General features: G+C 39.0%; 1 protein-coding gene across 1 annotated transcript in view; it reads right to left on the reverse strand.

The window, feature by feature from the left end:
• Positions 1–332: 332 nt before the first annotated feature.
• LOC139712313 (TNF receptor-associated factor 4-like) overlaps positions 333–20,800 on the reverse strand; it is a 99,937-nt gene continuing 79,469 nt past the window's right edge. Inside the window, exons 4-7 of the mRNA XM_071624155.1 lie at positions 4,482–4,640; positions 3,495–3,656; positions 2,679–2,834; positions 333–1,022 (exon numbers count right to left, since the gene is read on the reverse strand). Coding sequence (XP_071480256.1) covers positions 366–1,022; positions 2,679–2,834; positions 3,495–3,656; positions 4,482–4,640 — 1,134 coding nt within the window. The 3' untranslated portion in view covers positions 333–365. The remainder of the gene's footprint in view (positions 1,023–2,678; positions 2,835–3,494; positions 3,657–4,481; positions 4,641–20,800) is intronic.

The following is a 20,800-nucleotide window of genomic DNA, read 5'->3' on the forward strand; positions in this document are numbered from 1 at the left end:
TTTTCTCCAGCAGATCACTTTATCTCGTTCTTATCCTTCACTCTTCTGTCTGCTCCTTTGATGCAACATCATCATCATCCCGTCCGTAAAACTGGCAATGTTCATATTCTTTTTATCATTCAACCAATGATGAACCTCCATGTTTTGAAAACACTCTTCATCTGTTCTAAGACATGACTGTATGGCCCACATGAACTCTTAGTACTGCTGGAGAGTAAAATTTTAGCGGTGTCGGATCCCTCCAAGTTCAGAAGACCTTGGAAAAGGTTGCTAAAATCTCAGCTTGTCTGTATGGCTGTTGACGCAAGCAACCATATAGGGGTGAATGTTTCATTGCTTTCTGACACTGAGCCAAAAATGGTCCCTCATGTTGGTGACACCGAAGTCGAACTGTCGTTCTTGATCTTCTGCGAGCTGGAACCACTGGAGCAGTCCACCCGCACGCGGAGGAACAAGACGTCGTCCTTGACGTAGTCGCGCGTCTTCAGGAAGTTGTGAGAGACAAAGGTCGGGTAGCCGTAACCCAGCACGTGCACGTCACGGCTGGGCCGCTGGAAGTTCTTCCAGGTCGGATCGGGTGTGAATGACTCCTTGATGTGCATGCGCTTGTTGGGGTCCTCATTCTGGTCGAGTAGGGTGAAGGAGATGGGGAAGGTGAAGGGCCAGCGCAGCAGGGAGTCGTAGTCGCCGCAGGTGACGCGGATGTACACCGACAGGTGGGCACCCTCGCCCGACCCATTGCCATTGGGGAAGATGGAGACCTGCAGCTTGTAGCCATAGCGACCGGTGAAGAAGGGCGGGCTGACGATCTCCACCTCCTCCTCGCTCTTGGCCCGCGTGAACCGCTCGGCGTAGTTGGTGACCCGCCAGAGGAGTTGACCATCAGTGTTGAGGGACAGTGTCTCCAGCTGGTCCTCCAAGAAGGCAATGGTCTTCTGCTGGCTGGCCACCACGGAACACATCAGGCTCAGGTGGCTCTTCATGCTTTCATCCAGATGCCTCTCCAAGCCAAACCTTGGACCCTGTGGCATGGAGGTAAGACATGGGTGGACAGCATGGTATCAAGGAATCAACCACCAACCAATGTGATTACAGAATTTTGGCAATTACCTCTCAAAAGGATGTTCCCTTTTCGAGGCAGCCTTGCAAAAGTTAGTTCATAATGATTAAAAATTCTCCTTTTGCCATCTTGGAGTCTTCTGATTTCAAACAAGGAAATACACAGAAAGGATAAATGATTTTTTAAGAATTTCCCTTACAAACAGCCATATTCATAACATAGCATAAGATATTCACCCTACATTAGTGCCATGAAAATAATCTTAGTAGGGATTCTGGATGAAAATGTATATTCATTATGGTAGACAGTAGAGCAGAGAACTTCACCCTACACATTGACAGGGTTAGAAGTTCTGAGCACACTTACAATGATCACCCATGTAAGAATTTTACCTTTCATGAGGTATACAATCATAAAATAAGAATGCAAACATACAAAAATACAAATTTCACACTGATTGAAAACAAGCTTTTGATTCCTCTAAAACAAGGAAAAGTAGAAATTACGCGGTGCGTAACATATGTCCCCGCCGGAAGTAGCATTTTGTAACAAAATGTGCAATATAGGTAAAAAATCAAGGTCAAAGGTCAAAGAAGTCAAAGGTCAAAATTCTGTGTAGAAGTTTTGAAGCCCTCACCTAGTGCCATCACATAAAGCAAATGGAATCGAAATTGGGTTAGAAATGGCGAAGGAGTAGCATTTTGTAGCCAATGTACAATATAGGTCAAAAATCAAGGTCAAAGGTCAAAGAAGACAAAGGTCAAAATTCTGTGTAGAAGTTTTGAAGCCCTCACCTAGTGCTATCACATAAAGCAAACGGAATCGAAATCGGGTTAGAAATGGCGAAGGAGTAGCATTCTGTAGCAAAATACACAATATAGGTCAAAAATCAAGGTCAAAGGTCAAAGAAGTCAAAGGTCAAAATTCTGTGTAGGAGTTTTGAAGCCCTCACCTAGTGCCATCACATAAAGCAAACGGAATCGAAATCGGGTTAGAAATGGCGAAGGAGTAGCATTTTGTAGCAAAATGTACAATATAGGTCAAAAAATCAAGGTCAAAGGTCAAAGAAGTCAAAGGTCAAAATTCTGTGTAGAAGTTTTGAAGCCCTCACCTAGTGCCATCACATAAAGCAAACGGAATCGAAATCGGGTCAGAAATGGCGAAGGAGTAGCATTTTGTAGCAAAATGTACAATATAGGTCAAAGGTCAAGGTCAAAGGTCACGACTGAAATTCTGTGTAGAAGTTTCAAAGCTCCCATGTAGTGCTATCATATAAAGCAAACAATCAAAATTGGCTCATAAATGACAGAGAAGTAGCAAATTGAAGATTTTGATCACACACGGACGCACACATGGACACACGGACGGACGGACGGACACACGGACGGACGGACGGACGGACACACGGACACACACACGTACGGAGCCCGTTTCATAGTCCCCTGCTCGAACTCGTTCGGCGGGGACAACAATGCTTAATTATGCAAAGGTAATGAGAGTATTTGAGGGTCATCTAAAGCACTTGGTGGCTGGGTTGAAATTTAACTGTTTTTGTAGCAAGTAAAAGTGGCCACATCTAGGATATACCGGGAGGTGTATGGAGGGGGCGTGTCCTTACCCTGTGTTTGCAGCCATGTTCCTTGAAGGGGCAAGGGGCCAGGGCAGAGGGGCAGGAACCAGACAGGTGTTTCTCCATGTCCTCCCTTGGTATCTTGTTCGGCTCACATCGGTTTGGGCAGTTTATCGGGTATCGTGGGCACTGGTGCAGGTGGTTCTACAAGAGAGAGGTCATGCAGGTGGGACAAATGCAAGATAAACCTTTACAAGACTCTTGCTACTTCTCCTATGCTATGTCCTACATTGTAGGTTGGACAGATGCAAAAGATAGCCTCACAATGGATAAACCCAATGAGTGCAAGATTCTGAAAACCTCACAGATTTTGTACAGAACTTATGAGGTTGTTGTATGCCAGAGGCATAAAAGGGGACAGATTTCCACATTCTATTCTTTCATTTCTTTCGCCTCTTTCTTGTCTAAATGAAATAGGTACTGTATATCCCTCATATTTCACGGCATGATATTTCAGAACTTCTTTTAATATACAAATTTGCAAGTGATGGAGTTGGTGATCCAGAACCACAGTGACAGAATGAGGAATATGTAAAGTGAGTGGTATCTTGGAGATGATAATACATTGCATTTGTGTTACATGAGGCAATATTTTCTCAAATTGCTAATTTTGCAAATTTAGTGACAGCAAAAGCACCACAAATTATACAGCCTATGCAGTGCTTTGTTAATTATGAAAACTCAGACGACAATCAAAACACTGCATATGAAGCAAAGATATTAAAGACATCTTGGCCTGGTTTGCAAGGTGTGGAACATTCAATTCAACCCAAACTGGTAGACCAATGTCATGTGAGGGCGTACCTGCAGGGTCTCGTAGACGAAGTCCTTGTGGCAGTACTTGCAGGGGATGGAGCGCTTGGCACACTCGTTCAGCATGTGGTGGTTGATGAAGCGGCGCTGTAGCTGAGCCCCACACTTATTCTCGCAGAACACCACCTCCAGCTGGCACTTGCCCAGGTGAGCCTGTTGGTGAGATGGTGGGTGGGGGAGGGGGAAAGAGGGGGAAGGGAGGGTGAAGTGGAAAATAGAAGAGGGGCGTTGATAAATGGCTGGCAATAAGACCAATCAATTCATCAATCCTGCCAACTACCCTCTCTCTATTAACAAAGTGTGACTTTACAGTATATGTGTCTAGTATCTGTGTACCCATTAAAATGATTGAAATCAGTCATAAACTCTTCTTTGCATAGAGGTATGATTTGTTGCTGTTGTCACGAATGTATCTTTCTGTTTTCACAGTAAAAAAGAATGATAAGTGTAATTTGCACAATGAATGCAGTAGGAGCGCTTAATGGATGAAATGGTACATCAAATTTTCAAATTCATTTCACGCTATGTATCCCAGTCATGAATTTTGCAATGAAATTGGCAATCTATTTCTTCTTTTTTTTTACATTGCAAGCACTGTGCATCAGACATATTAATATGCTTTGTATAGGTTGCTGGTGCATGTGAGCACCTGATCTTGTGTAGAGAATCAAATTAATCACTTATTGTCAAAACAAGTGGAACTTTGAAGCACTCAATTTTTCATGCTGGGACAATTCTAGCAATTTTCACTAATTAACAATTTCACAGGAAGCATTTTTGAATATTTTATACAGATACATCCAGCAATATTCTTTACATGTTCTTTCATGCAAATTTTCAAACCATTTCATATTCCTTCTTTTTTATACTTGTAGCACTGTTAGTCTTAGTTAGTGCAAAATCTTCATCATAGCTACATACAATCAATAACAACAAGAAATGAAGTGGCACGAGGGTGAAATACAACACACTACTTACATCGATCTTGCTGCCGACAAAATCCGATCCGCAATACTCGCAGGTCTCGGTCCTCCGAGGGCAGTCATACTGGAGATGGTCCTTGAGATGGTTCCTGGCCACCATGGCACTGCACTCCTTACACGCCACCATGTTGTACTGACAAGACTCCAAGTGAGCCTAGAGAATAATGACAAACAAAACAAAGAAAGTCCAACTGATACTATGAGTATTGCCTAAATACAATGTATTGGCTGTACAGTGAATACACAATGAGTTTATCCATGTCATGATTAAGTACAACTGCAAATAAATGAAACAAACAAAGAAACAAACAAATACATGGTTAATACGACTTATCCATGTAGTGGAGTGAAAAATGAAGTTTAAACGGTAATTCTTCTATGTAATCTAATTGTCTTTCTAACATCCTGAAAACATTAATTCACAGATTCTTATCTATGACCATTGTACAGCACTCCAGGACTGCCAACATTCACCTTTCAAAATCAGGGGATACTTCCATGTTGATTGACTCTCAAACAGACAAATATAATTTCAAAATCAGGGAAATTCGTGTATTTTCTCATCAAGACATGAAGAGATACTACTGAAGTTTTCAGAAAGGCCTCCTGTAGAATCAGGGACACTTGGTAGCTCTGGAACTCCATGTACAAATCAGGATTTTATCCATGTGTCTCAAGGATAGTCTGCCTTGTAATCAACTGACTCGGGTTTGAATCCTATTGAGCCTAGCTGAGCAATGCTGTGTGTAATCATGCTATCTCCTCTGTCACGAGGCAAAAACACTCTGTCCCTCAGAAAGGACATTAAAATGGAGATATTATTATGTGAGGGAATAGTGATCCACATACATTAAGATCCCTTAGATTTCATTCCTTCATACAACACAAGGAGCAGGGTGCTAACCAGGTGATGTGGGCCACCCACAAAACTCATACAAGAAAACAGGTGAATGATGCTGCCCTCGTGGTTTACCCTGAGGTGTCTAGCAATAGTCAGCAGATGGCATTAACTAGACACACATTGTTAAAAAAGAAGGACATATGTAAGTGTAAAAGCTCCTTATGGGGTTGTCAAAAGCACGTAAACAAATATTTACTGCAAATATTTATGTTCACTTATGTGAGGAAACATTTTGTTTTGCCTTGTTTTGTGACTGTGTCCTAGACTGTAACATATCAATGCACCTTAATGAATAAAAACAACAAGGATAGACATTTCATGTATTCTTGCATTTTCACAAATAGAGATGGATCTCTGATCAGCAAAGACCACCAAAAAAGTAATGAACAAGATACAAATTCTAAACCATGTAGGGGACCCTACACAAAGATGATATAGTGACCCCATCTTAGTAAGATGTTGATATACTGCTGAACAGAGAATGTACATATCAAGTTCTACACATGCAGCATGAGAGGTCTAGCAAATTTACCAACAAATGCACATGAATTTATAAGCTATCTGTTCAGTTTGGTACACAGATACCAGGCACAACAAATTATATGGTTCTTATAAAATACTGATGCAAGTAATCATAACCCATCACTGATTATCACAGGGGATCCTTGCAAGAATAAAAGACCACTCAGATCATATAAAGACAGTTTATCTATGCTGATTAATTACAGGGAAACGTGGTGCATAATTTGGTTAAAAGCACTTGCTAGTAAGATTGCTATCTGTACATATGGTGCATAGAGAAATTCTTCTTGTCTCCACTGTAAACAATGGTTACTTAGCACTCCAGTGTCAACAGCATGCTAGTACGGTATGCACTGAGGTGGAAAAAGTCAAAGCCAGGACAACTTGCTTGTTGAACATGCCTCTTTGTGCTAACACTGTTTTTTGGCCCAGTGCAAACAGCTCATCAGTGAGTATTGATTTTTATGGTGATGATCTGTTTGCTGGGGCCTACAAAGTGCAATCAGTGTGAAATTTGACATCTTTCTGTGGGATGAAAGATTTTGTGATTATAATAACACAAGCGCAGGTGGTCTGCATTCAAATGACAATTCATCTTCAGTTCATTTTGCTGGAATACCAAGAAGTAGGGAAATGGATAAAAGGGAGAAAATGGGGTAGATAATGATATATTACGGAAAAGAATGAAATGACAAATGACATATTCTATATCAATTCAAAGGCCTCTTTTGAGAGACAGAAGGGTGAGGGGGGGGGGGGGGGGATACAGACTGCCAGCCAGAAGACCAAAGGGGCATATAGAGACAGTTTTCAACCAAGAATTCTACCACCAAAGTTTGTACTCTCCCATTTTCAAACCCTGCTATCTTCCACGAGAATTTTGTGCATGTAACATTTGGTAGCACTGATACAGCACACACAAAAATAACCTAAGAAATCCTACAAGTCTGAATTTTCTGATTGTGAAATGTAAATGTTGTGATCTAAAAATGTATTTCTTTTGTCTAGCATGTTCGTATAGTTTCCTTATGATAAGCAAACAAAGACTCACAGAGAGGGGGAGAGAGGAAGATAAAGAAGGAGAGAAGAAGGAAGTATGCAGACATTAAAACACTTCAGTGAGATGCAAGAATTTCACCCAGCAGCAAATATTTGCCTTGCCACATACAGGCAAAGCATAGGTGGTAGAAAAGTCTTTCATAATCAAGCTTTATATTTACACAGATGTTCACTCATCCAATGTTTATCCATGTGTGACTTACAAACCTAATTATTGAGAATGAGATCAAAACCACCACGGTGTTATTGACATGCTTTCTGAACTTGATCTTCAAAAGAATTTGTTGGATTTTCAAATGTTTTCAAGGTTTATCATAACACCTGTCCATCCTTGTTAGAAAATCAACTCAGAGGGATAATTGAATGCTAACACGTCTAGGTCTATTGTACTGAGGCAGGAATGTAGATACTCCTCAAGTTTGCTTTTATGCTATCTTGTATAAAATAGGCTATAACAAAGAGATAGAGATAGAAAATATGAGGAGAGAGGTACATTAAAAAAGAGAGAGAAATATATGTGTATGATATGTAGATAATACTATCATATGTATACATATATATACATGTATATAAAAACATATATATACATATATTCATAATATATACATAAAGAAAACAAACAAAGGGAAAACTGACCAGAAATAAATTAGAAATAGTGAAAACTTTGAGCAAAGGAAAAAAAAAATATATATATAGAACATACAAGCATACAAGAGGAAAAAAAGCAGGAGATAAAGACAGAGAATAAGGAGAGATAGAAACAGAGTATGAAAGAAGGAGATATAGCGCATTTAAGATAATATGAGAGCGTTAGAGAAAGATGGAGGGAGGGAGGAAGCAGTGACATCTTAGCCTTGTCCTTCTTTCACACTCATCTCCTATGGGATGCGGGCAAACAGAAGGTGATGATGATGTTGCTAAGAGCAACCCCCAACTCGCTGTGACATCAATTTACATCCGAGAGGGGGGCTGCATACGCAGTGATGGATTATTCCCTCGTCTGAAGATGCTTGCCTGCTCTCGCCTGTCCTTGAGTCAATTATTAAGATGTCTGAGGTATCTTCTTCTTTCTTTCTTTCTTTTTTTTATTTTTGTTTCCATCTTGATGGAAGATCTGACAAAAAGGGAGCTAGGTGGTTACACATTGATGACAGCATTTTGTTTTGTTTTTTAAGATTTGAAGGTAAATGCTGCCTGACCGCCGAGCTTTCTAAATCTCAATTTCCCAATTTAGAATCTGCTGGAATAAATCTTTAACAAGTCATCGAAACACAAAGTTCATATAAAAGTCACCAGCACAATGACGCACCTACAGAAAATCTTCCAAGAGTAAGGGCTTTGGTTATAGAAAACATGCTGTTCCTATATTCCAGTTCAGTTTCTGCAATTCCTTTTTTTTTTCATGATCTTTTTTCTGTTCTAAGATCTAAGTATATTAAAGCAAGGTTGCATTGCCAGCAGACACTCAAACTGAAAATAGCAGTAGGTCTACAGAATTCTGAGATCGGGCCCTCACAGAATTTACATACGTAAGTCTGGCCAGCCTTTTCTTGGGGTAAGTATTTTGGGTGAAAGCACTTTACTGAGGGTCATAGCACGCAGCATGATAATCCAATTGTCATCTCCTCTTGTTCGGCCCAAGTAGTGAAGTGAAAATGTGGCGATGAGGGCCGTCATGTAGCAAGATAATCCACTTGTTTACAAGTTACACCACTGACATGGTAGGCAAGAGACGAGTGCTATTCTTCATGTCTTCACTGCTCCTTTGACAGCCATACAAAATAAGTAAATTTAGAAATGGTTTTGTCCCTCATCGTAAAATCTGTTCATATCAACAAGGCTATGTTGTCTCTGGACTCTCCCTATCCCTCTCTTTCTCCCTCTCTTTCTCTCTTGCACACACACACACACACACACACACACACATGTACAAACATACTCTATCTCTCTCTCTAGCACACATACACACACACGCACACACACACACACACAAACATACTCTATCTCTCTCTCTCTCTCGAGTGAGAGAGAGAGATATTAAAGACCTTGGAAATAAATGTTGAGACTAATAAGAGCACATTGGCTAACATTTTTATCATTTTGGATGATATGAATGGTGCTGGTTATATCAAACAATACAAAACAATACAAGTCAGTGGTGGTAAAAATTCAGACTGGATGGATTCCGAAGAATAGCAGAAGCATTCCAACAACTGCAACAAACCATTCTATTGTGGATCTTTGTTGCTGTAACATATCTTGTGCTCTTCTCTTTCATATTCAGCACAAAAGAAATGAAGGTTATAGAATAAGACTTTGTTAGCCTCACATCAGTGCATTTATTTTGTAGCAGGTTTGTCATAAATCTGAACAATTTTACTTTTCAAATCATATGGACATAGCTCCCTCAAAACGCTGTTCTTTGTAAGTAGCTGCAACATTACTATTAAGAATAACTGAAAAGGTAAATGTTTTTAAGGAGATGTCAACCTCTGTGGTAAGCAAAACAGATGGAATACACTGCTGCCTTTTAGCATTTTACTGAGCTTTTTTAAGCTACCAGGTTTCCCTCAAGAATGTGAAATGCTGGCTGCTGGCTGCAGTCTGGATCTCTGCTCTCAGAACATCATAATTGTCTTGGATGGAAATAATCAATGTATCTATAAAGGTCCTACACCTGACAGAATACCCAATTTATAAACATTATATCAACAGGAATGAAAAGCTGGGCATTTATAGATATGATCTGATAGCCATCCTTCAGTCAATCTTTGTGGAAGATTCACATAGAAAACAAAATATTTGGCAGCTTCAAATTACTGCAAAAGAAGTAAACAATATCAAACAGGATGTGGGCCTATCTATTATATAAAGATTAAGATATGACATCTATCACATAAATTGCTTCAAGTGATATATATATATATATATATATATATATATATATATATATATATATATATATATATATATATATAGAATAACCCCAAGTGTATTGTTCAGTCAGCAAATACAATGTATCATCTATAGACAAAGTAAGACAGAAATTTGGAGAGTTTCATAACAAATAAGATTTGACATCAAAAGGGAACTGAAAAATGCCTCGATCGTGCCCTCCACAAGACAAATCGGAAATGAACAGACTTAAGACTGCCATACCACATAATCAGTATGAAACTAGGAAGCAATTTGACATAAAAAGTGGACACAAAGTGTTCTCCACATGAAGAAAAGTTGAGGAAATTGGAAAGACTTACAAGTGAGGTGTAACTACCCGTTTGGCTGCTTCCTTATCCAGGACAACTATGGCTGGATTTCTTTTTTTTTTATTCCGATAAGTCACAAAAGAAGAATTAGGTTGTCCCTTCACATGGATGTAATGGTATATGTCTGTGTGCAGCCTTTAGTCAAAAAGAGTCCTTTGGAAACTTTCTGAGGTTAACTGGACATAATAGTGTCTCTGCTTGAATGCACATGATTATCTAATACTGGAGCTGGGAACAGTTCTTTCCATGGATTGATGTGTTACGGAAGAAAACACAATTTACAACATGTGGGACTATGATGACATACAAGGAGAGTTATATGTGTGGCGTACAACACAAGACAATGTTGTATATTGCAGAATATCAATATCAGGGCTGCCAACACTGGAAACTAGTTGAGAGTGAGACTCCCATAGGCCAATGCTGTAATTTAGGAGTCAAAATGAGTGAGATCAATAGAAATGCATGCAAATGAAATAAAGTTTTAGAGTGAGAAAGGACCAAAATGCGTGAGTCTCACGCTCAATGCGTGAGAGTTGGCAGCCCTGCAATATTGTGTTTGTAAGTGTGCTGCTATGTAATGAGGTTATTTTGTGTGCCTAGATTGTGATTTAGCCACTATTCAAGCTACTGCATGACCACAAGTGTCAACTAGAGATTGTAATTTGTCATCACTGACAAATTAAGGTGATCCGATTTTTTTTTAAATCAATGATTCGAGGTCTGATCGCAATAGGCAACACCATACAGGTTTCATCTGTGTTTAGAGACATTGGTTGTGTGATGTTTGGATTCTCATTTAGAAAAGGGAGTCAAATCTGTCATCTTTGGTTCCAAATTCTGTATACACTAGATAACAAAGATACAGCAACAAATATATAATTTAGGCATGACCATACAGGTTTCATCTGTGTTTAGGGACATTCGCCGTGTGATATTCGGAATCTCATTTAGAAAAGCGAGTCAGATCTGCCATCTTTGGTACCATATTCCGTATAACACGTCATAATAAAGAGACAGAATGAAGTATATTTGACCACTGACCTCACTTTGCACAGCCAGGATGGCATCTAAGCAAAATGTGGTTATTTTGTAAAATGATTCTTGTAACATGGTCTTTGCGTGTGCAAAATATGGAAGAGACAGGACATGTATTCACTAAGATATAGAATGAAACATTTATGACCTTTGACCCTAATTTACATACCCAAGATGGTGTCTGATCAAGAAGTTGTTATTTTATGAAATAATGTACGTGACATGAACTAAACATGTGCAAAATTTGAGGGTGATAGACGCTGTTTTTCTTGAGTTATTGCAAAGAAAGTTGCAGAAAGAAAAGACACATCTCAATACATTGAAGATAAGCTTTAAATTCAACCACGTTTTTTAACGTGATCCCGACATCGTATGAAAAAAAGAAGGGTAAAATACAATAGCCCAAAGTCTCAGCTACAACATATTAAGATCTGGGAGAAATTCACCGAAGCATAAGTGAGCTATTGCTCGAAAAAGATTGTCATAGCTTCATTCGCAGAAAAACTGCATTCCCAAAGAGATAACACGTCATAATGAAGATACAGAAAGAAGAATATATGACCTTTGCCCCCACTTTGCACAGACATGATGGCATCTGAGCAAAAAGTGGTTATTTTGTGAAATAATTCTTGTAACATGGTCTTTGCGTGTGCAAAATATGGGAGAGATAGGACATGTATTCACCAAGATACAGGATAAAACATTTATGACCTTTGACCCTAATTTACATACCCAAGATGGTGTCCGATCAAGTAATTGTTATTTTATGAAATAATGTACGTGACATGAACAAAACATGTGCAAAATATGGGATTAATAGCCATTGTTGTTGTTCATCTATTGCACAGAAAGTAGTAGAAAGAAAGAAAAATAAAGAAAAAAATTGTTATTTTTATAGAAATTTGAAGGAGAAGCATGAAAAAATCAGAAAAAGATAAAGTTAGGAAAGGAGATTAAGACTAACTAAAGAAAAAAAAGGGAAAAAAGTGTTCAAAAAAAAAAACTGGCAGGGGTGAGCATCGAACCAGGGACCTTAGGATTACGAGTCGGATGCGCTATGCAATGACCTATTTCATGCTCCATAGGCCCTGTGTATTAAGCAAAATGACGCTGCATCGAAGCCACATGCAAGTTTTCAACCAAGTTTTTCGATGTGATACCAACGATGTATGAAAAAATAGAGGTCACACGTACGATAGCCCAAAGTCTCAGCTACAACATACTAAAATCTGGGAGAAATTCACCGAAGCATAGGTGAGCTAGTGCTCAAAAAAGAGAGTCATGTCAATTTTCACTGCCAGAAAAACTGCTCTCCCATAGAGATAACACGTAAACTGGTCAAATTTTACAAGGATACTTTCAATCCATTTTTACGAGATGATGACGTTATCCAATCAAAATGTTGTTATTACATTGATGAAAGAACATTTCATAAGCTACAACATACTGAAATCTGGGTGAAAATTGGCGAAATTTAAGTGAGATACGCTCGAGTGAATTTGAAATTTGATGACGTCATTTGGAAAATTTACTTTGTTTACTTTATTAAGAAATTTGATATCTTTTAATCATTTTTTCAGTATCGCCAACCCATGAAATGACATGTACAACTCATCAGCTTTCAGAATATGTCAAGAAAATGGGGGGTCACCGTCCATCCTGACGAGTAAAATCCGATTTAAAATTGGCGGTTTTTTGGCATAGTTGCACTGTGTATCCCCATTGACGCACGCGCGGAATTTTGAATTTGACGGGCCCGTATGACGTCATATTGAGTCGGATCGACTTGAAACTTGATAGAAATATTCCTTGACATTGTGGACATCCGATCCGTGTGAAAAAACTGAAAATTTCTATTGCATATGAGCTGTGCGTGCGTATATGCGCGCGCGCGTACGCGTCCGTCCGATTTTTTCAATTTTTCAAAAAATGCTCCAAATGGTCTGAAACGTGTGCAAAAAAAATTTGAGCTCGATTTGAGCATACAAATATTTCAACGCGCGCGTACGCGCACGTACCAAGAGAAAATGTGAATTTTGAGAATATGAGTAGAATGCGCATAACTTGAAATATATATGACGTAAATTTCATTGAAAAACTTCATTCCATTAATGAGATATGATTGAGAATGTGTTTTCATATAATGACGTCATAGTGACGTCACGGTCGACTGATCACTTTGATGTTAGTTCGATTGCCGTCTTTGGGACACGATACATACATGGTATAAGTTTGAACTTGATAGGCAGAGTACTTTCTGAGCTAACCTCTGCACAACTTTTGGGGAGAAATAAAGAAAGAAGAAGAAGAAGAAGAAGAAGACTAGAGATTGTAATTTGTCATCACTGACAAATTAAGGTGATCCGATTTTTGTTTAATCAATGATTCGAGTCCTGATTGCAATAGGCATGACCATACAAGTTCCATCTGTGTTTAGAGACATTGGCCGTGTGGTGTTTGCATTCTCATTTAGCAAAGGGAGTCATATCTGCCATGTTTGGTACCAAATTCTGCATACACTATAACAAAGAAACAGCAACAAGTACATATGACTTTTGACCCACCTTTGCACTCCCAAGATTGCATCTGATGAAATAGTGGTTATTTTGTGAAATGATTCTCGCGACATCGTCTATACGAGTGAAAAATATGGGAAAGATATAAGGACAGGTATTCACCAAGATACAAGATGAAACATTTATGACCTTTGACCCTAATTTACATAATCCAAGATGTCCGATCTAGTAGTTGTTATCTCATTAAATAATGTACGTGACATGAACTAAACATGTGGGGTGATAGGGCGTGTTTTTCTTTAGTTATTGCAAAGGAAGTTGCAGAAAGAAAGAAATATCTCAATACATAGAAGATAAGCTTTAATTTCGACCAAGTTTTTTTTTTATCGTGATGCCGACAACGTATGAAAAAACGAAGGGCACAGTTATGGTAGCGTAAAGTCTCAGCTACAACATATTAAAATCTGGGAGAAATTCACCGAAGGGTAAGTGAGCTAGTGCTCGATAAAGACAATCATGTCAATTTTCACATTTAAAACTAGAGAGGGGCCGTCAAAGGCGGCAGACCCACGCCTAAGTGCAAAGTCGGGGTAAACATAATGTGCATTCGGTCATCTACCAGAATTCGGCCACTTAATTGCCAGTGTGCTTTATCACCAGCCAGTGAGTTCTACCAAAGATCGTACACTGAAGTGTACGATCTTTGGTTCTACAGTCACATCACACGCAAATCACATAATTACACATACGGTATTAACACTCATTCACGTACCCGGTACAGGAAAGTCCTTAAGTCTCCTCCAAAAATCCATCGAAAATCCCAAATTCCACCGTCAAAAGTGCAGAATCGGAACTTTTCCAAGCGCGCGCGAATTAAGTCCAGTTTTAAGAGTATTGTCTACGCGACGGGTCGCGGAAAAAGCGCTAAAAATCGAGAAATACGCCGTTTTCTTGCGGGATATTTTGATTATAGCAAGCCGAGAGTGTGATGATATCAAAGGTCGTATGAGTGTACGATCTTTGATGGTATCCACAAAAGCAAAAAAGAAAAACAAAATTTACGTACCCCCTAGGCAATTACCCCTATGATTAGTGTCTACGGGAATTATTCAATGCAAGGGTTGAATGCAAATGTCTACTGCACCAGTATTCGGCCACCAACGAGCGCCGCAACGTCCCCGGTGCAATTTTGCACCAACAGTGTAGAGCGCGATGCATTTTCAGCGGCCTTGCACACGCATTGACATTGAGCACGCATATCGTGCAGTGTGACTGCGACCGAGCAAAATGCTCCTCCAACGAAAAAAACAATCAATGTTAATTTGAAAAATCATCAAATATCAAAGGTCGTATGAGTGTACGATCTTTGATGGTATCCACAAAAGCAAAAAAGAAAAACAAAATTTACGTACCCCCTAGGCAATTACCCCTATGATTAGTGTCTACGGGAATTATTCAATGCAAGGGTTGAATGCAAATGTCTACTGCACCAGTATTCGGCCACCAACGAGCGCCGCAACGTCCCCGGTGCAATTTTGCACCAACAGTGTAGAGCGCGATGCATTTTCAGCGGCCTTGCACACGCATTGACATTGAGCACGCATATCGTGCAGTGTGACTGCGACCGAGCAAAATGCTCCTCCAACGAAAAAAACAATCAATGTTAATTTGAAAAATCATCAAAATACGGGCCAGTTTGTGATGACGGAGAACGAACTTTCATAAATCTAGAAGGACATAGTCCCTCAAATAGGCCTAAACGTAAATTTCGGAATTCTTACGAACATTTGAGCAGCGAAGTCGGATCGTTGGGGAGTTTATGTCTTCGTATGGTAGCGGAAAATCGCAAAGTGAGAAACGGGAAATTTTCGGAATGGTCACTATACCATGGGGTCAAAACTTCAAGGTCACACAGAATTTGCAAGGGTCAACCGATTATCACCAAAATCTAATCGATTCTTTCCTGTCATTATCCAAACATTCCCTGAACATTTCGTGCAAATCCGTTTACCCGTTCTCTTGTTATCTTGTACACAAACAAACAAACAAACAAACAAACAAACAAAAAAACAAACAAACAAACAAACAAACAAACAAACAAACAAACATACGGAACCCTTTACATAACCCCCTGCCGATTTTCATCGGCGTGGGTAAAAATTCCCTCCCATAGAGATAACACGTCATAACGAAGATACAAAAGAAGTACATATGACCTTTGACCTCAATTTGCACAGACAAGATGGCATCTGAGTAAAAAGTAGTTATTTTGTGAAATGATCCTTGTAACATGGTCTTTGCGTGTGCAAAATATGGGAAAGATAGTACAGGTATTCACTAAGATACAGGATGAAACACTTATGACCTTTGACCCTAATTTACATACCCAAGATGGTGTCTGATCAAGTAGTTGTTATTTTATGAAATAATTTACGTGACATGAACTTAACATGTGCAAAATATGGAAGTGATAGAGGCCGTTTTTCTTGAGTTATTGCAAAGAAAGTTGCAGAAAGAAAGAAATATCTCAATACATCGAAGATAAGCTTGAATTTCAACCAAAATCTTTGACGTGATCCCGACAGCGTATGAAAAAATGAAGGGCACACTTACGGTAGCGTAAAGTCTAAGCTACAACATATTAAAATCTGGGAGAAATTTACCGAAGGGTAAGTGAGCTAGTGCTCGATAAAGATAGTCATGTCAATTTTCATTTTCAGAAAAACTGCACTCCCGTAGAGATAACACGTAAACTGGTCAAATTTGACAAGATTACTTTCAATCCATTTTTACGAGGTGATACCGTTATCCAATCAAAACTTTGTAATTTTGTGTTTGTAAGAACATTAAATAAGCTACAATATACTGAAATCTGGGTGAAAATTGACAAAGGACTAGTGAGATATGCTCGAATAAACTTGAAATTTGATGACGTCATTTTGAAAATTCACTTTTTTTACTTTATTAAGAAATTTGATATCTTTTGATCATTTTGTCAGCATTACCACCCCATGAAATGACATGTACAACTCATCAGCTTTCAAAATATGTAAAGAAAATGGGGGGTCACCGTCCATCCTGACGAGTAAAATCGGATTTAAAATTGGCGGTTTTTTGGCATAGTTGCACTGTATATCGCCATTGACGCGCGCGCGGAATTTAAACTTTGATTGGCCCGTATGACGTCATATTGAGTCGGATCGACTTGAAACTTGGTAGAAATATTCCTTGACATTTCAGACATTCGATCCGTGCGATAAAACGGGAAATTTCTATTGCATATGAGCTGTGCGTGCGTATATGCGCGCGCGCGTACGCGTCCGTCGATTTTTTTTGAAATGCTGTAAATGACCTGAAACGTGTGCAAAACAATTTTGAGGTTGATTAGAGCATGTTTAAATTTCAACGCGCGCGTACGCGCTCGTTTAGTATGAACGTGACCAAATTTTATGAAATATATCAATAGACCTTGACTTGAACTATATGATATCTTAATTTCATTCAAAAATTCCGTTCCATTAATGAGATATTGATGTAAACGTGATTTCAGATAATGACGTCATAATGACGTCACGGTCAACTGATCACATTGATACACTAGATCTGTCGTCCTTAGGACATGATACATACATGGTATAAGTTTGAAAGTGATAGGTGGGGGACTTTTTGAGTTAACCGCTGCACAAGATTTGAGGAGAAAGAAATAAAGAAGAAGAAGAAGAAGAAAGAATCCGTACAGATACAATAGGTGATCCGAGAGGATACTCGGATCACCTAAAGAAAGAATCCGTACAGATACAATAGGTGATCCGAGAGGATACTCGGATCACCTAAAAATGGCATGAACCGATGCATCAGGAGATACAGTATTGTTTTCATCATTTCAGAGTTTTTGCTCAAAACACATGTCATTTATACCCCTGCTATGTTTGAATGGGTAATATGAAGTTACTGTATTACACAATATTTTCATGGCATTAAATTTTCGCGAATTGGAGCCAACGGCCTTTTTCGCGGCATGAAATTTTCGAGAGTTGCCTGTAACATTTAATGCGTATAATCTAGACAAGAACTTTCATGTGCATTTTAATTTCACGAATCTTGGCTCTCGCGAAATTTGCGAAATTAAAATGCACACAAACATTCCTCGTTTTACAGTTGTCTGTTGATCAATACAACAGCTCTGACCTGTTTACTGTAAAACGAGGAATGTTCGCGTGCATTTTAATTTCGCAAATTTCGCGAGTGCCAAGATTCGCAAAATCAAAATGCACGTGAAACTTCTTGTCTACACTATATGCATTGAACGCCAGTGGCAATTCGCGAAAATTTTACGCCACGAAAAAGGCTGTCGCCTACAATTCGCGAAAATTTCGTGCCGCGAATACATCATGTTTTATAGTAACTCTCTCCATTATTATAATTGATGCCTTGTTCATAACACAGTAGATCACTTCCCTTAGATCCAGGTTTCTCAAAATGCACTTTTATGCCCCCTACAGAGTGTCCTATAAGGGCATTAAACTCTCGCACTTATTGACCTCATTGTGTGTGTATGTTCGAGAGTGTGTGTCTGTCTGTCTGTCTGTTTGTGATAATATTTAGGTAAGAAGATTTCTCTGTTTCTTCAGTGGACTCCACTAAGATCACAGGAACTGAAATGGACAAAGACAGTTCAAGGATATAATGCAAGCTCGATGGAGAAACCAATGTCATCATGCTATTGGGGGCAGAAATACAAGATGATCATGACGAATTAGTGCGCCTAGCTGCATTTTCTGTAAAACCTTACAATGAGACTAAAACCACAGCTTGGTTTTACTACAGGGATGAAATTGCTGAACCAAACAGAGGAGGGGTGAACGGAACCCAGGAAGAAAGGGTTTTGAAAAGGACCTGGGGTACGGACGAAGATGAACTTTAGATAAGTCGACAGACATCAATAAAGGCCTCTTTTTATCTGTACTTCCACTTGTGCAGCTGTCAATGGCCATTCAAAGCTCCTTTCTTCTCTATTCTACAGCTGCACGGACTCTCCGGCCTACTCATTGGGTAACTATCATGGCGTAAAAATAGGGTGATATTTCTTTGTCATACATTCTAGTTCATCCCACAAAAAGAAATCACATCGATCTGACAAATGCCCTGTCATACTTTTTTTCCCCTTTATCTTTCAAAATGGGTATTTTCCCATAGATGTATCACCCTGAATATCATCCTCTAACAATCCATGGGGAACACAAGTAAAGCCAATGTGTTCTGTTCAAGGTAATAAATGAAAGAAAGAAAAAAAAAAACTTTATTGCATTAAGGAAAGAGAATGATCGGACAACATCAATTGTAGTTATGCTAATAAACATATTTTGCTGATTATTTCTTGAAGCTACTAAATTGCAACAACAACAAAAAAACAAGGTGTCACTTTTTCACTTGGAAAGGTTGGCAATTTAAATGAGATGTTAGTTTTCAGTAGAGTTCAAAGGGTCAGATCTGTGAGCTTGGGATTTCAAAACAAACACTTCTCTCAGAGTAACCATTTCAGTTTCTCATTTCAATGCTGGTGATCTTTGTTATCAAAACCTGAGAGTTTCAATGACATTCCAAACACATGAAAGACCGGGCCTGCACTTTCTTCTGTGTGACCGTGCAAGAAAACTGGGCAATTGTGCGGACTGACATAAAAACACTCCGTGCTGGCTTTACAAATCTATCTATCGTTATAGTCGGTAACCTGTTTGTATGAAATGCCAGCAGCGTGTCAGGGCAGTGATCCAGACAGTGTATGGTAACTCAAACTTCATGAAAACAACAACAATCAACAAGATAGTTCTGGGTTAATGTTTGTTTGTTTGCTTCTGTGTTTGTTTGTTTGCTTGTTTTTTGCACTTGTAAAAAAAAAAAAAGTAAAGATATGGCATAGCAGACATCAAATTGTGAACAACAACACAATTTTCGCAATTCTGAAGTGCTGGATGTTCCTCCAACGATCCACAAGTTGGCACAACTACATCGTGGCTGACTTCTGTGTATGTAGAAGACAAACTTTGATAATTTTAGTGGGATTTGATGCATAGGCCCCAAAGTTGAGTAGAATCAGATGGCAAACATGGTGATTAAAAAGTCTAAAATATTAAATTGATCAGAAATATAGGCCTACATGTTCTTTCATGGCATGAATATTCTGCCCTAACTACCTTTGCCAGTTAGTGTTTTAATGGTACAACAGTAACCCAATGACTTCTGGGATGTGGAAAATGTATATTATTTTGCAATATTTTCTTCAGTATCTTGATATTCATTACAACCTACGAGTAATTTTCTTTTCTTTTTTTTTTTTGGGGGGGGGGGGGTGGAGAGGCGGTGGCATCTTAGCCTAATAAATGCATTGTCAGAACTAAACATGACTTTGACATGTAGAAGGGCATGATTCTGCTCACATACCTAGCATCTTTCTATAGCCCTAGACTGAGAACATGTATCATCCCAACATCACGAGGCCTGTGTATACAGGAGATGTAAATCATGCATCATTAGCATATCAGCGATGGCCTGTGGGCATCTATGCATGAGTTCATGCCAATACATTAGTGTGTATCAACATGATCACAAAACTCTTGGGCACACAACAATTGGGGTTAATGGCATTCCCAGGGGGTTGAACACATCCACCACCACTTTAATGTGCATACATTGGCCCTCCATGATGTAAAGAATCGAAACAAGATCCCATCTTTTTTGGTTTCAGCAAGTATGCTATCAGATTGATTGGTTTCTTGATAATGCCCCCCCCCCCCCCACACACACACACAGGTGAGGCATTGTGTTCAAATCTTTTGTGTTAAAATAGTTTCTTTATTGATTTTCACCTCAACACCTGTCAATGTGTCTATTTTCTATTCAAGAGAACACTTGACATTTTTTAACCCAAGAAAAAACACCAAGGTAAAGTTCACAAATTGCATTGATTAGATTGACCTTCCCATTCCTTTAAAACAGATTTTTTTTTTTTTTT

Source organism: Diadema antillarum, unplaced genomic scaffold, assembly GCF_040938485.1.
Source record: "Diadema antillarum isolate AM-2024a unplaced genomic scaffold, OU_Dant_1.0 scf00000040, whole genome shotgun sequence".
Taxonomy (NCBI): Eukaryota; Metazoa; Echinodermata; class Echinoidea; order Diadematoida; family Diadematidae; genus Diadema; species Diadema antillarum.